This window comes from Diadema antillarum, unplaced genomic scaffold, assembly GCF_040938485.1.
Source record: "Diadema antillarum isolate AM-2024a unplaced genomic scaffold, OU_Dant_1.0 seq00001134_RagTag, whole genome shotgun sequence".
Taxonomy (NCBI): domain Eukaryota; kingdom Metazoa; phylum Echinodermata; class Echinoidea; order Diadematoida; family Diadematidae; genus Diadema; species Diadema antillarum.
In genome coordinates this window covers 680,702-695,699 of record NW_027271946.1, presented here as the reverse complement: position 1 = coordinate 695,699, position 14,998 = coordinate 680,702, and the positions used below count along the sequence as shown (strand labels likewise).

At 38.4% G+C, this 14,998-nt stretch overlaps 1 protein-coding gene across 1 annotated transcript in view; it reads right to left on the bottom strand.

Annotated features, from left to right (window-relative positions):
• Nucleotides 1-14,998, bottom strand: part of LOC139744078 (uncharacterized) — an 81,876-nt gene that overhangs the window by 24,217 nt on the left and 42,661 nt on the right. The window contains exons 14-31 of the mRNA XM_071654537.1: nt 14,437-14,550; nt 13,638-13,751; nt 13,026-13,139; nt 12,281-12,394; nt 10,522-10,635; nt 9,451-9,561; nt 8,744-8,857; nt 8,300-8,413; nt 7,942-8,055; nt 5,834-5,947; nt 5,267-5,380; nt 4,444-4,557; nt 3,462-3,575; nt 2,786-2,899; nt 2,041-2,154; nt 1,413-1,526; nt 853-966; nt 352-465 (exon numbers count right to left, since the gene is read on the bottom strand). Of these exons, the coding sequence (XP_071510638.1) occupies nt 352-465; nt 853-966; nt 1,413-1,526; nt 2,041-2,154; nt 2,786-2,899; nt 3,462-3,575; nt 4,444-4,557; nt 5,267-5,380; nt 5,834-5,947; nt 7,942-8,055; nt 8,300-8,413; nt 8,744-8,857; nt 9,451-9,561; nt 10,522-10,635; nt 12,281-12,394; nt 13,026-13,139; nt 13,638-13,751; nt 14,437-14,550 (2,049 nt within the window). The remainder of the gene's footprint in view (nt 1-351; nt 466-852; nt 967-1,412; nt 1,527-2,040; nt 2,155-2,785; nt 2,900-3,461; nt 3,576-4,443; nt 4,558-5,266; nt 5,381-5,833; nt 5,948-7,941; nt 8,056-8,299; nt 8,414-8,743; nt 8,858-9,450; nt 9,562-10,521; nt 10,636-12,280; nt 12,395-13,025; nt 13,140-13,637; nt 13,752-14,436; nt 14,551-14,998) is intronic.

Here is a 14,998-nt window from a genome sequence, read left to right as displayed (position 1 = left end):
TAGACCCAACTTTGCACCTTTACCAGTGCACACTGGTAGCACCTTTACGGGTGAAACTAAGTTGCACCTTTAGAGCAGTGTCACAATGTAAGCACCTTTCTGATCTGAAAGGTGTAAAGCTACACCCGTAAAGGTGCTCCCAGTGTGGTCTAAAACTTAAAAGGTACAAAGTTGAACCTATTTTTCTCAGTGTGTATGGTGCACTTTGTGCGCCAATCTTTCTTATATGAATAATTCTAGAAAGACGGATATATATATATATAATTATATATAATTGTATGCACATATTACATGAATGTGAATATGAATATATTCCTACTTATATTCATACGTATAAAATGGGATACTCACCGCTTTCGCACATGCTTCCAGTGAAACCGGCTGGGCAAATACAAACCCAAGAGCCAAGTTGGTCTGTGCAAGCTGCTCCATTGAGACAGGGGTCACTCTGACATTCGTTGATTTCTAATGAAGAGAGTATTGGATAGTATGTCTTATCTGCATGACAAGGATCACTTACATCATGGCGCAAGTACGGGCTCAATCTTGGTCATTATTAATTTTGTTTGCTATAAATATAGATAGCGTATACAGCGAAAGGTTTGATCATCATACTTCTATGTCATTTAGTGTATTATATCAATGGAATTGACTGAAATTAATTTGGTTGAAGCATGCAAAGCACGATGTGATTGAATAGGAAAACAATTACTCGAAATTGCACATATTAATCATCAAATCTCAACTACGAATAGATAAGGCATGGTAAAAGGAGATTGGTGTTGATACATATCTTGAATACAAAAAGAGCCTTCAAAACAGCAGATATACATGCAAGAAATCTAGACTCACCAATCTGACATCGGTCGCCAGCGTATGCATCCCTGCACCTACATGTATAGCCATTGATTTCATTCAGACAGGTACCACCGTTTTGACATGGGCTGCTGTTACATTCGTCGATTTCTGTCGAGGTAAGAAATTATCAAATTCAAATAAATAAACACAAAATGCTCTATGTTACATGAGTGTCCACAAAGACGATACAACGTGCTGCAATGTATTCTTTTTTAATTGAACAGGAGATAACTAACCTCATTTACCAGGATTTCTTTTGTAAGCAATAATGACAAGTAATTACTTAGGACGCGGTAATGAACGTATGTTGAAAGCAATTGTACTAATCACTAAAAAATTACGGTTTGGATCAACAACTGTATCGTGCATAATGAATCACATTATCCACGTCTTCATGCAATCTAATCGTTTCCTCAGGTCCAATACAAATAAATAAAGAAGTCACAAATATCGAATGGAATTGTAAAACACTTTCATCTCTTAAATAATGGTGTGTATAACGTCTTCATATAGCCCGTGCAGTCAATAATCAGTCAAACGTTATCGATTCTCACCGTTGCTACAGGTTATGCCGTCGTAGCCGGGCGGGCAGTCGCAATAGAACTCATTTTCCAGATTTCGACAGGCGCTTCCGTTGGCGCAAGGATTTGATAAACACTCGTTGATGTCTGCCAAAAGGAAAGGCGCACAAAAATTCAGAATGGAGATAGGGAAGGATACAACGAATACATAATTATGCACCCACATAAACATTAGCATAAACATTTGAGAATCGTATACGACAACATCATCTCTTGATAGATATGATCATACCTTTTGGACTTTGTATCCAGTTAGATATCATAGTACGACTTGTGTATATATTTCGATTTTTGTGCTATTTCAAGTTATTTCTCATGTGTTTTATGCTCTTACAAACCGATTGTTCGTTTAACGGTATCACTTTGTAATGTATCTCGACGCAGAAATGACTTGTAAAACAGACCTTTGTGGCTGTGAATGTGACTACCCTGCTTTTAAAGAAGACTTGATAAATAAATAAATTGATAAATAAATATCAATTATTTCATGAAGCTCTGTACAGAAAGGCTGCCTGCCAGCTATCACCAATTTGTTATACTGTTCTAAATCTTTGCCATGTTTTTGCGAAAGAAAAGGGGGAGAGGGCTTTGGATAACTCACCAACGTCACACTGATCGCTTGTCCATCCTGGCCTGCAGGTACAAGTGTATCCGTTGATATGGTCGGTACAGGTGGCGTTGTTGAAGCAAGGACCACTGTGACACTCATCAATGTCTTATGTGTGTAAAAAAAAAAAAAAAAAGAAAAAAAAAGAAAGAAGAGCCGGCACAATGAATATGTTGCATGTACAACACTATCGCCATTTTGTCTGTTACACCTATTTCCCTAATTCCCTTTATGCATGACTGACAAAAATCAAACAAACTAAACTTACCGTTGACTAGTATCTACACCATGTAAATAAGTTCCTTCTTCCATCATGTTTTTGAATGTCTATAATACGTCTACATCACAGCGTCTTTGGCTGCAACTCTATCACGACAACTTAATTTCGGAAATATGTAGGAAAAGTTGTAAGGGGAGATGTTTGTGTGAAACTTTAAGAATGATGGTTTTAACTCAAGATGTGAACGGGCAAAAGTAAACGGGGATCGAACATATTCTTATACAGTAAAGTTGCTAGGTAGTGCCTATTTGCGCAGACTAGATGATTTGGTAAACATATTACAAGTTATTGATTTTGTGAAGCCAAAGGAATATCGCTTCTAATGAGATATAAGAATTACTTAGTTTCTATGACGAATTGAAACTAAAAGGAAACTTCCTGAGTTATCATAAACTGTCTTTACAACAACTTTAGGTCACGGGGACACATCGATTTACACTTCATCGGGATCGCACTTACTCAGTTCGCAGTTCGTGCCATCCCAACCCGGGAGACAGTCACAGGTGTAGGCATTCAGTAAGTTGTTACACGAGCCTCCATTCTGACACGGGTTGCTTGCACACTCGTTTCGATCTGCAACACACAAAACGATAAGTATGCATAGAATAAGACTCTACCATATTGAATCGTGCAGTATGTATATCTCAATGTCATAATGTAATATAATTATACTCAGTACATGTATTTCCCCTATATTTTGTCACTGCTGCTTATCCTTGCTTGTATGTAAGGCATTATGAAGATCGGTGTATTTGTGAAATAAGCAGATAATGGCAAGAACACAAAACATCAAGCGTAAATCTCACCCACCAAACACCAAGTACAATGTGTGATGGATTTGAGAAAAAAAAAGACAATGAGTATATCGTATCAGACGAAAGCAGATTGTAGGGGGCGTTTTAGAGAGATGAACAGACACTAAACATTGCTTAGCAGTTGTTAAGAAGGCTATACCAGATACTGAAATAGACGGAATCCTTACATCAGTGTACATTACGGAAAGTAGAGTCCTTAGAATCGACGATTGATAATTTGGTAGCTCAGTCAAAAGAACAATTAGAATGTCATGAACATTGCCACAATGGAATTGACGAATGGTGAACAGACCACTGCTCCTTCTAGAACAATAACTTACCGACGTCACAATTTGTAGACTGCCACCCAGAGGCGCAGGTGCACTGGTAGCGATTCTCGAAGTTGTCACATGTCGCCCCGTTCTGACAAGGAGAACTTAGGCACTCATTGATATCTGGGAGGGAGAGAGAGATCAAGCATGCAGTCAATTTCAGCTCAGCATGGTATATATAATGTTCAGTAATCTAGCCATGTTCCGAACATACAGCATGCAAACTAAAGTAAATGTTTTCACATTGTTATCCCATCCAAATTCATTATCATTATTATTACTTATTATAATCTATTAATTTAGTATTATTATGATTATTGAGTATCCATTCAGTACAGACGTTATAATATAACATTTAGAGTAAATACTTACATTTGACGAACGCATGGATCAAAACAGTTCAAATTATCGACTCTTCGACTTCATGGGATAAAAACTAGAAACAACATGACCAACTAAATTAGTCATTGAGAATCATTCAAACTTGCCTAGGCAAGACTCTTTATTCGTTATGAACGCTATAGTTTCTTTACCATGTTCGAAGACGCAATTAGTTTGTTCTTGATTGCTCAAGAAACATTAAAGGGATGGTACAGTTTCGCCTGAGATGGGGCTTCAGGTTTCCAACTTCTTTTGATGATAATCTTTTAAAGATTTAAAGAAAAACCTTTCATAACATATGAAAGAACATGCTTTGTTTTACTTTGGTCTTGGATAGCTCAACCATTTCAAAACCGATTTTCATTAAGTAGTCTTTGAATTTCCCTTAGAATTATATGCTCTTTAACATTTCACAAAGTAGATTTTAAATATCTCGCAAAAAATTAAAAGCTGAATCCTCACCTTAACCAATTCTACATCATCCCTTTAGTGGCACCTGGCACACATTATTCTCCTTTAAGGCATTCTCAGACAGAGCAAAGTGACGTATAAAAACTTGAGCCTTTCTAGAAGGATTAACAATCGATGATAATCTTCCTAACGTACGTACCTGTCTCACAAGTGGTTCCAGTCCAGCCCGCCTTGCACACACACGTGTAGCTGTTGAGGCCGTTGTCACATGTCGCTCCATTCTGACACGGATTGCTGGAGCACTCATTGTAATCTGTGCAGGTGATTAGATAGTCATTTTGTATCAATAATATGTATGTTTTGTTACATATAATAACAATCATCATCGACATCATCATCACCATCATCATCATCATCATCGTCATCATCGTAGCAGTAGTAGTAATAGTAGTATATAGTAGTAGTAGTAGTACTTCTGCTACTACTACTACTAATAATAGTAAATGATAATAATAATTAATAATAATATTGAAAAATAATGATAATAATAATCATAATAATAATGAAATAATAATAATAACAATAATAATAATAATAATGATATAACTTTGTTAAGTATCTATTCTTGCTATTTTAGTCTTTGTTATTAATTATTAGATTTAAGTGATTTGTTTATCGATCTTTCTTGTTTTACCATTTCATCCACAGCTAAATGTGGATACAGATTGATTAGTGAATCGATTAATTAATAATGAACCTATAGTAAACGTCATTATGAATGATGGAAAAAGAACATTAGGCAACGCAATACACATAAAAGAGCAACACATATAAGTAATATAATTTTGTAGAGTGTAGGTCGTTATTGTTTGAACTGGGTATGCATACACGTCCGCAAAGACACAAAAAGTCTAGATATGTTTCAGGTTTTTAACTAAGCTCAACCTTCAAAACCAACCGCCACGTGTCATTCATGACACGCACAAGAACTGCTCCATGATCTCCATGCTTTTTTTCCTTACCGATCTCACAGTGTACTCCGATCCACCCGTTGTTGCACACGCACTCGTAGCTATTGACTCGGTCAACGCATGCTCCCCCATTCTGACACGGGTCACTGGCACACTCGTTGATATCTGCGTGCAGCAATTACATGGGAAAAAAAAATGAATATAAATGCTTACTTAAAGTAGAAATGTATGTCTAAGCAAATAACTGGTATGAAGGTAAATGACAATGAACATTGGAGGGAAATGACAAGATACTATTTTTTTTCACATAATATATTTAGTCAAGTCACCATTTTTATTTTAGTTTTATGATTGATAAAATTGTAATCTTACTAGTCAGAAAATGTCTTCAGTGGCTCAGAGAAAGCCTATACCAGAAGAGCTTTCTTCGTAGTTTACCATGTTTGTTTGTGTGTTTGTTTGTTTGTTTTTTAGAGCTCTTTACCCAGCTGCCAGCTACATGATGTACAAGGAAGTAGCTCTGAATCGAGGGCTACTTCAACTTACTCATAGTCCTATAAAACAAATGAGTATACAGTGAGTATACAGTACACTGCGGTTGCATGTAAAATGGCTTACCGGTTTCGCACAGAGTTCCCGTGAATCCGGCCATGCAGTCGCACAAGAATCCGTTGATTTGGTCGATGCAGTTGGCACTGTTTTGACAGGGAGTACTTTCGCACTCGTCAATATCTGTTTTGCAAGGATATGGTGCAGAGGATAAACATCCATATGAATACAAATGAAATCCGTGACAATGTAAACAAATTTTACTTATTCATACACGTAGCTACAATTGTCATCATCATGTACAGACCGCTACGTATAGTCATACCGACAAAGGTTGAAGGATCAAACTGCTTCGCCAGGTTTACAGTCACAAATTCGTCGCAGTGCGTCCGACTAACATTGAGATCACATAATTATTACAAACAATGAACTTATTGACTTGCGAATACAAATCTTGATTGTCATCATGATATTATGTGCCTCTCGGTCAAAAATCATATACTTAAGTTGCAGTATAGATATTAAGAAAACAATGAAATAGCCAACTACATCATCAAGCAATACCTGAGTCAGAAAGATGGAAACATACATACAAGTGAAAATAATGACGCAAGAAACTTGGGTGGATATGGGAGAATGAGTTTATTTATGTCTCAGCATTCAAGAAAAAAAAAAGAAAGAAGAAAATAGCTCACATGAAATAGCCAAAGGAACAAACAAACAAAAACAACACAATGACAAAGAAGCGCAAATGAAAAATGACACTGGTAACATAAAGAGTGGATAAACCGTGGGAAATATACAGAAGCAAAGATGTAATATACAGAAATAAAGATGCTACTTCCTATTTGCTTTATGTACAAAGTCTATCGACTTCTAGAGTATATATTCTACAGCTACTTATTATACATAGCATGTAAAGAAAAACTGATGACGATGAACTCGCTACATTCTCATATTCTCTCAGTTCCTCTCCCTCTCTCATGCTCTCTCTCTCTCTCTCTCTCTCTCTCTTATCTCTTAAATATGCTGACACTAAAAACTCTGATTCACCAATGGTCATATTCACATGCTGAGCTAGAAAGTGCAAATCAGTATCGAAAGTTTGAAAGAATGTGGTAGCCGGGTTTATTCGATGCTTTTCCGATGACGAAGTTGGCACCTCTTGTTTCAAAGTGCAATACCTGAAACCCGTATATAGGCAAACTAGACAGCAACGATTCAAGAAATTGATTCATGGTATGCTATGATTTGAGCGAATAAATGGATTCAACAATGATGGAAATGCTGCAGGATTTTTGTTTTCTACTTACATGACATCTAGGAAAAGCAAGCTTGCGACTGAAGAAAACTATAGACAGGAAACTGCAGGTGACAATGACTTTCAAACATATTTGTGGTGACGTATGTGATGCAGGGAATAAAGGTTCATGGATGCGGAACAATACATCTATCTTTGACAGACCCGGTAGCATAGGGATACCATGGAGTGGTAAAAAAAAATAGATAAAAAATGGGAGGGGTACTCCCTTGTCGTTTCTCGTGCCACTTCCGGGGCCCCGTTTCATAAAACTTGTTATCAGTGACAAGTTGTCATAGCTATAAGCTACTGAATTCTTTGCATCTGATTGGCTAAGAGCAAATTTGTCACAGAAATGCGGCAGTTGCCACTGATAACAAGTTTAATGAAACGGGACGCGGATTTCATGGGCTGACAAGGGGGAAAAAGGCTTCACCGCAATAATATTTCTGGCGCTCCTACGATCCTTTCATTTTGTTTATTTTTTTATTTCTTTTGTTTTAAGGAAAATCAAGGGGGGCTAACGCCCGGTGCGCCCCCCCCCCCCCCCATCTGCCCCTGAGTATATCTGCCCACAGCCGAAGAATCTCGAGTGGGGTCCACGGTTACCGATGTCAGTTCGCTGACTGTCGCTATTCGTGATTTGCGAATGTACCACTGTGAGCAGCGAATGGAGATTGATTCAATCGGGCCACCCATGAATCCCTGTGCTACCGTTTTTTAAGCAATATGGTACTCTAGACACGCGGGAGAACGAAGAGAAAATATCACACAAAACTAAAGGTAAGATGACAGGAGAACACTTTGGCTAAAACTGTAAAATGAATCAAGTGTTTCGCCAGGAAACCCGTGCATAATAGCGAGGGGGAAAATCTACCTGTCTCGCAGTTTGTCCCTGTATAACCTGCTAAACAGGTACAGGAATAGCTGTTTACAGCGTCCGTACACTGTCCACCATTCTGGCAAGGTACCTGTGCGCATTCATTGATATCTGGAGAGAAAAATATAGGGAAAATACAGTTGACATTTCAGTGTCAGTACCAAGTACATCGTTATCATTGCATAGGAATCATCATCAGTTTTGATGTTTGGACATTTATTGGTTAGATTAGCAAATACATCCAATACATCGGTAAAATTTTGTTCCAATATATGATTTACATGTATCATCTAATGCATAATGATGGCTGGAAAAACAACCAAACCCTTACGGGTGTCTTCGTCATATACCGTACCTTGGTTACATGTCGTCCCGGTATACCCTGGTTGACAAGAACAGGTGTAGCCATTGACCAGATCCCCGCATGACCCACCATTAAGACAGGGGCCACTTGCACATTCATTAATGTCTGAAACAAGGAAAGCAATAACAGATACCAAATATATGCAACGAATTTGAGTATTTCCATAGCAACAGGACTAACGTTTAGCACTGCACCATCCGGTAAGATTTAAACACAAGAGATGACAAACATTTCGTCTTATGAATGAGGTAACATGATGTGACACAGATATCAATAGTACACCGACTATGTCCTCAAGTACGAGATAACATGATATAACACAGAGATCAAGTACACAGACTATGTCATCAAGTACACTAAGTGTACTTGAGGACATAGTCGGTGTACTAAGTAAGTCTTCTGGTTTATCAGTTGAACACGTGTATTAACACTTACTTTGTTCGCACGTGTCTCCTGTCCATCCCGACGCACAAGCGCACTGAAAGGCGTAGACAAGGTCGTCGCAGATACCACCATTTCTGCACGGATTGCTGGCGCATTCGTTGATATCTGTTAGATACGATAACACCGGAGCTTTGACTGGTTATGTACCGTATGACCCGAATTCACATAGACAATTTGAATCAAACCCACAAAATCCAATTTAGTTTATACGGACTAAAACAAGTACATGGACATTACACATGACTTATGTGTCAGCGTAGGTTCATTATATCATATTCTGTTGGAATTTGTTATACGCGCTTATCACAAGAATCAAATTTTGCATAATCCATTAGCAGGTTCGGAGGTCAAATCTTTTTTGTATAATGCTGTCATTCCGCCTAAGATATAACCAACATACTTGAGTTGACAGCAGTGATCTTTACTGAAATATTTGAGAACTTACCATGGCAAACTCTTTCCAAATAACTATCTATATTGTGATAATTTGAAGCATATAGTGACATGACTGTTTTTTTTTTTATAGTATTGCAGATACCATTGAAAGTAATTTATATCAGCAGCATTAGATTGCAAGTGCTTAGCATATTACAAGACTGTAGTGCGAATCTGTAGAAAGTGGTTTACAAATTCAACACGCACGCGTGACATGAGCATTCTTTTATTTGGTCAGTGCTGGGAGGAATGCGAAGTCTTACTTTCGTTACAAGTTGGTCCCGTGTAACCCGGCTGACAGACACAGATGTAACTGGCGATGAGGTTGACGCAGTCTCCAAAAATACATGGTGAACTTGCACATTCATCAATATCTGGAGCAGAATAAGAAAAAGGGATTAAGCCTTCCACATACCTCTTCAGCAGTGCCAGATCATCGCAATATTGTCGAAATACAAATAATACAGTTCGAAAGAATTACATTCAAAACAAATGTTTGGATAGCTTTGGTGATATGAGACAAATCCATAATTATTCAACAAAAGCCCCATTGGCACCTTGGCACGAGTGATGTGAACACTGGAATAGTGCAAAGATATGATACAGAGACAATTTTTCATTTTGGAAAGAAGTATTTCATCAGTTTAAGTGTATACTGCTCTATTAGTTGCTTTAGAGGTTGTAGATTTTCAAATGTTTCAGGCAAGATGCAAACTTATTTCCTATGTTTCAAAGCATGAATAGACACGTATATGCGGAGTTGGAAAATAGTATAAGGAAATCATTCCTAAAGTCTGGTCGTCACTTGGTATGTGAGAGGGATATGAAAGATTCAGAAAAGGTAACCATTATACATCATTTAATTAAGGTACTCATGGTCATAAAACGTTCTGTCCGCAAGGCGTGATCAGGAAAACCAGATACTCTTGCCGACTTTCGACACAACACTGGTGATGGGGTGTACAACTACTCACCAGATAGTTGTGACGTAAACAGAGACTCCAACCCCAAGCACCTTCTGATCTGGAGATTCTCCCGCCCGAAACCCCTAGCAAACGGGAGACTCCAAGTTGATGTGTGCGAAGCGCGAAGTTCCTAGGATTCTAGGTGTTCTCTGGTGCTGTCTAAGGCTTATTTTTTTCAACATACGATAGCAATAAGTAAGAAATCCTTTTCACCGGGAGACACACAGCCAGGGCGGGAGAAATCAAATCTCAAACGGGAGAGCGGGAGATTGTGCAAAAATGGGCTTTCGGCGGGAGATCTCCCGTCGAAAACGGGAGAGTTGGAGTGTCTGCGTAAACATAATGATGTAGAGTAAACAAGTGTATTACCATTTTCGCAATCGAATCCCTGGAACCCGCTGATACAGGTGCAAACGTATCCGTTGATCAAGTCCGTACAGGTGCCCCCATTACGACAGGGATCGCTCAGACACTCATCGATCTCTGTGTGGTAGGATCGATTAACATAGAAACCGTTACCATGGTTACGGCATGCACCGATAATTTCCGGTAACTACAACCACTGGTCAATCGACAAACAAGCTCTCATGGTGTGTGTAAAAAACGCGTAAAATTGTGCTTTGACCCCATCTGCATTTCATTTGATTGGAAGGACAAGCACCGACACCGTGACGCTGTATGAACATCGCTGTGCAAAAGAAAAGGACCATCACCGTATATAGAAATAAAATAAAAGATCACAGAATTTTTAGAGAGAGGAATCATCACTTTATAGAAACAAGGATCGTGAGAGCACAACAATCCATAACGGTGCACGTTGCTCCACAGGTCACATCTCGTCATCACACAACTGAAATACCTGATATTTTTTATACAAACGACAAAGAGTGAATTGATTTTGTATACTCTACTCAATCCTTGGAGTTTGAGCTCGACGAAAATTTAGAGGTACCTTCCTGTATATTCCCCACTTTGTATCATAGCATGGATCATAATAAATCATCTTTTACTGATAGTAGATTGATAAGGATGAGGCAATGCAACAGATTTAAATGCATGCAAAGGAGAGACACTAAGCAAAATATCTACAACAATAAATGCAAGATCGAGGTGAAAAAAAAATCTATACGCTACCACAACAAAACACAATGTAAGCAGATTACGCTAAATCATATCCAACTACGACTACTTCTATTTCTAATGGGCCTATAAAAATGTACGATGCATGAAGCATAATTAAGAAAAGAGAAACAAATAAAAAACAAAATGGTTTGCCTAAAGTACGAGCAAAATGCTAGATCACATATTCTAATTCTACGAGGAAATGCATGCATTGCAAAGACAGGCTGGCAGCGTACTACGGACTATGAACTACGATCTACAGTGTATGCACAAAGCGGAAAGGTATTCCTTTCAAGTCAATCTCCATTGTAACAAAATGAGATCAGTGGCATATATTCGGGTATCACAGAGGTATCAATTAGATCTATGTCGGGTATGTAACGTGCTGGACTTAATGCACAAAAGCTCTTACCTTATAGGACGTTTCCCACGATGTATGCTCTCCTCTCTTCAATCATTTCGCGATTACTTGGAACGATTGTTTTACCTAGTTCTAATTTCCCGATCATATGACGTACTGTACGTGTGGGTGTTCCGTCATGTGTTTTCTTTACTTATGAAGAATCCCAGTTTTTTAAAGACTATTGTATTCTTCTCAATGGCTGTCTTAGAAGGATTGCGAAACGATCAAGCGGGGAGATTTTTTGTTGTTGTGAAAGTATTGCAAGTTGCCTAGCGCCCACAAACTTGGGTGAAGGTGAAAACGCGTGCATCACTACACTGTCATACACCACAACACATCACTCAACACAAGAGCCACAGCAACTTGGCCGTTCCTCTCTCGCTGCTTGTGTCACTTGCAGATTTTTTCTTTCTTCCACGTTCAGGACCTTCCTTCAAATTCAAAGCGAATCAAAACAAATCACATCAAATAAAACGCAAGAAGACGTGCTTATAAAAAAAAAACACCAAACAACTCGATCGTACAGAGTAAAGCAAACAATTCATCAACTATATATCTGCTCTATCAGAGAATGTCAGGGATCATGCGGGCATTAGTACTTACCAATCTCGCAGTGCGTTCCCTCGTACCCACTCTGGCAGTTACACGTGTACCCGTTGACGCCATCCACGCACACGCCCCCATTGATACACGGGTTGCTGATACACTCGTTGATGTCTTTGAAGATGATATGCGATAAAAATATGAAATACACAAACTTTGAGAAGCTCTACTCATGAAGTATTTCATTCGAAGCGCTGGATGTTATCCCCCTTATAATATGTTTCTAACTCGATAGTCACAGTATACTGCTTAGAGAGTCAATACCTTTCACCTTTGTAATGAACAATAACACAAGGGATAAGGGAATTCCCTGAAACTACACGCAGAATGGGATAAAGTATTGTCCAGACAAAACGTATCGGCAATCATGAGACGTCTTGGACAACGAGTTACTACTCTGTACTCTGTACTCTGAAATTACTCGTGACTGCCCTTGCAGGAATGGAAGGGATGACAGAGAAACATTAGCTTTCTTTAGGTTAACTCAAAACTGTCATTATGTGTGCTTTTTCAGTTACATCGTCCCACAAGGCCAAAATCTTCATGATCGTATCCACTAAAAACAGTGGCCTCTCAATCAATATGAGTTACCTTTGTTTCTCTCAATAGATGGAAGTCCAAAATCAATATTCACTCATTTTTGTTAGGATATTTAGCTATACAAAGTAACATATTCTGAAAAATATGTTTAGATTTGTCTGTGGAGATGAATAAACACGAATTCTTTAATGGCTATACTACTCACTCTGGTCACAGTTCGTTCCTGTCCATCCTTCCTGGCAGGTACATTGGTAGGAATTCCTGCCGTTATAGCACGAGATCGCATTCACGCATGGGCTGCTGGCGCATTCATTAACATCTAAAATAAAATAGCAATTAGATAACAGAATAATTATTTCATTATTGTTATAAACATGAAATGTGATATCCTCTCATGAAGAATATGTTGTTAGAGACGCTTGATAGCAATGAAGTGATAATGGAACATTCAACAAACGCGGCTGCTCATAAGACACCCATTTCGGCGACTATGAGATTCCTTACGTCCAAAGCATCTGATCATAATCTTCATTGTCTGGGAATCATAAGCAAAAACATTGGTGTTTTAGCGATCATCGAGTCTGCCTGAGACTGAGAGTAAGTAACTTTTCTGTTTGATCTTGCATCTGTAAGCGATAATCTGTAAGTGTCTTCAACAGTCTAAATGAAACTGAATGATCCATGGGTTCTTATTTTTTAATTCAAATAACCTACTTATTACAGAAACTGATTAACAAATTGCCCTCTATCGATGTATAGGTAAGCACTGAATTGATCAGTGTTGGAAGAATTTCATGAATTTGACTAACCAACTTACCAAGGTTACAGGTGTCCCCTTGCCAACCAGCAGTACACGTACACGTAAACATGTCCCGACCGTTGACGCAACCCGCACTGTTGAAACACGGGTTACTGGCGCACTCGTCATAATCTTATCATTGAAGACAAAAAAACAACAACAACAAACACACACACACACACACACACACACACACACACAAAGACAAAGAGGGATTAGAAAGAAAAACAAAATGAAAGTCCCGTCATATCAACAAAATGTCGTACGTTAGATATGGACTTTTGAGAATACAAATGAAGCTCCATTGATATGCTGTCGTCTATCATGTACTGGTCTGTAAAAAGGGGATAACTCGTTCTGAATGAGTAGACTCTTTCTATAGGAACAACTTTAAAACGAGGAAAATTGCCTTAACTAATATGCAAACACACTAAAAGTGACATCTGAAATTAGAAGTCACATAAAAAGGCATCAGTCTTTTCTGCAATGGTAACTTGATTGACGCACTATTTCAATCCAAAGACTGATTATAATAAACTTTGATGGCATGTAGTATGTTCTGACGGTTGACATCAAGTGAAGGTATTCGAAATGTGAAAGTCATTGTCTCACTATTTCGTCTTTCACAAAAAAAAAAAAAAAAATGACACTGCCTTTGTTCTTGATATTTGCTCTCATTTTGATGAAGGTCCAGTATATACTCCATGACAGAGTGATAGTTTTCGAAACAAATGCTATTGATAAACCGACAAACCATAAAATCAGGAGACAATTTTTCCGAGGTTTACTGCAGCAACAAACGTGGAACCTATATTACCTATATCACAGTTAATGCCCTGCCATCCCGACGTGCACTCGCAGCTGTAGGAGTTGATGCCATCTCTGCACACCCCAGCATTTCGGCAGGGGTCACTGGCACACTCGTCAATGTCTGAAAAGAAACAAATAAAAACCAGTTTGTTTTACAGCATCAAAAAAAATCGATTCTATCCCCTACCTATTGCAACCTTTCGGGAGCGAAAAGTATGTAGTTTTCAGTAACGTATAAAAAAAGACTTTCGGGCATTAATGATTCGATGTGAACGGTTTTACGAAAGGAAGTCTCCATTTTACGCAATGTACTTTTTAAGGTGTTTTTTTTTTGTCGACAATCCACACATTGGCTATACACTGTGAACATGACCGCTTAAACTATGAAAAGAGCCTGCTGAAAGCTGAAAGGTCTGCAAATACTCTGGAGAAATTCACGTCTGTCTGAATACAGGGAAACTGGAAATGGGCAGAAATTAATCCGCCCGTTATCCACGTTAGAGTCAATGAAGCAATACCGAACTACATGCATGTATACATGCTCTTCTGTGAATGGGGTGATTGCGATT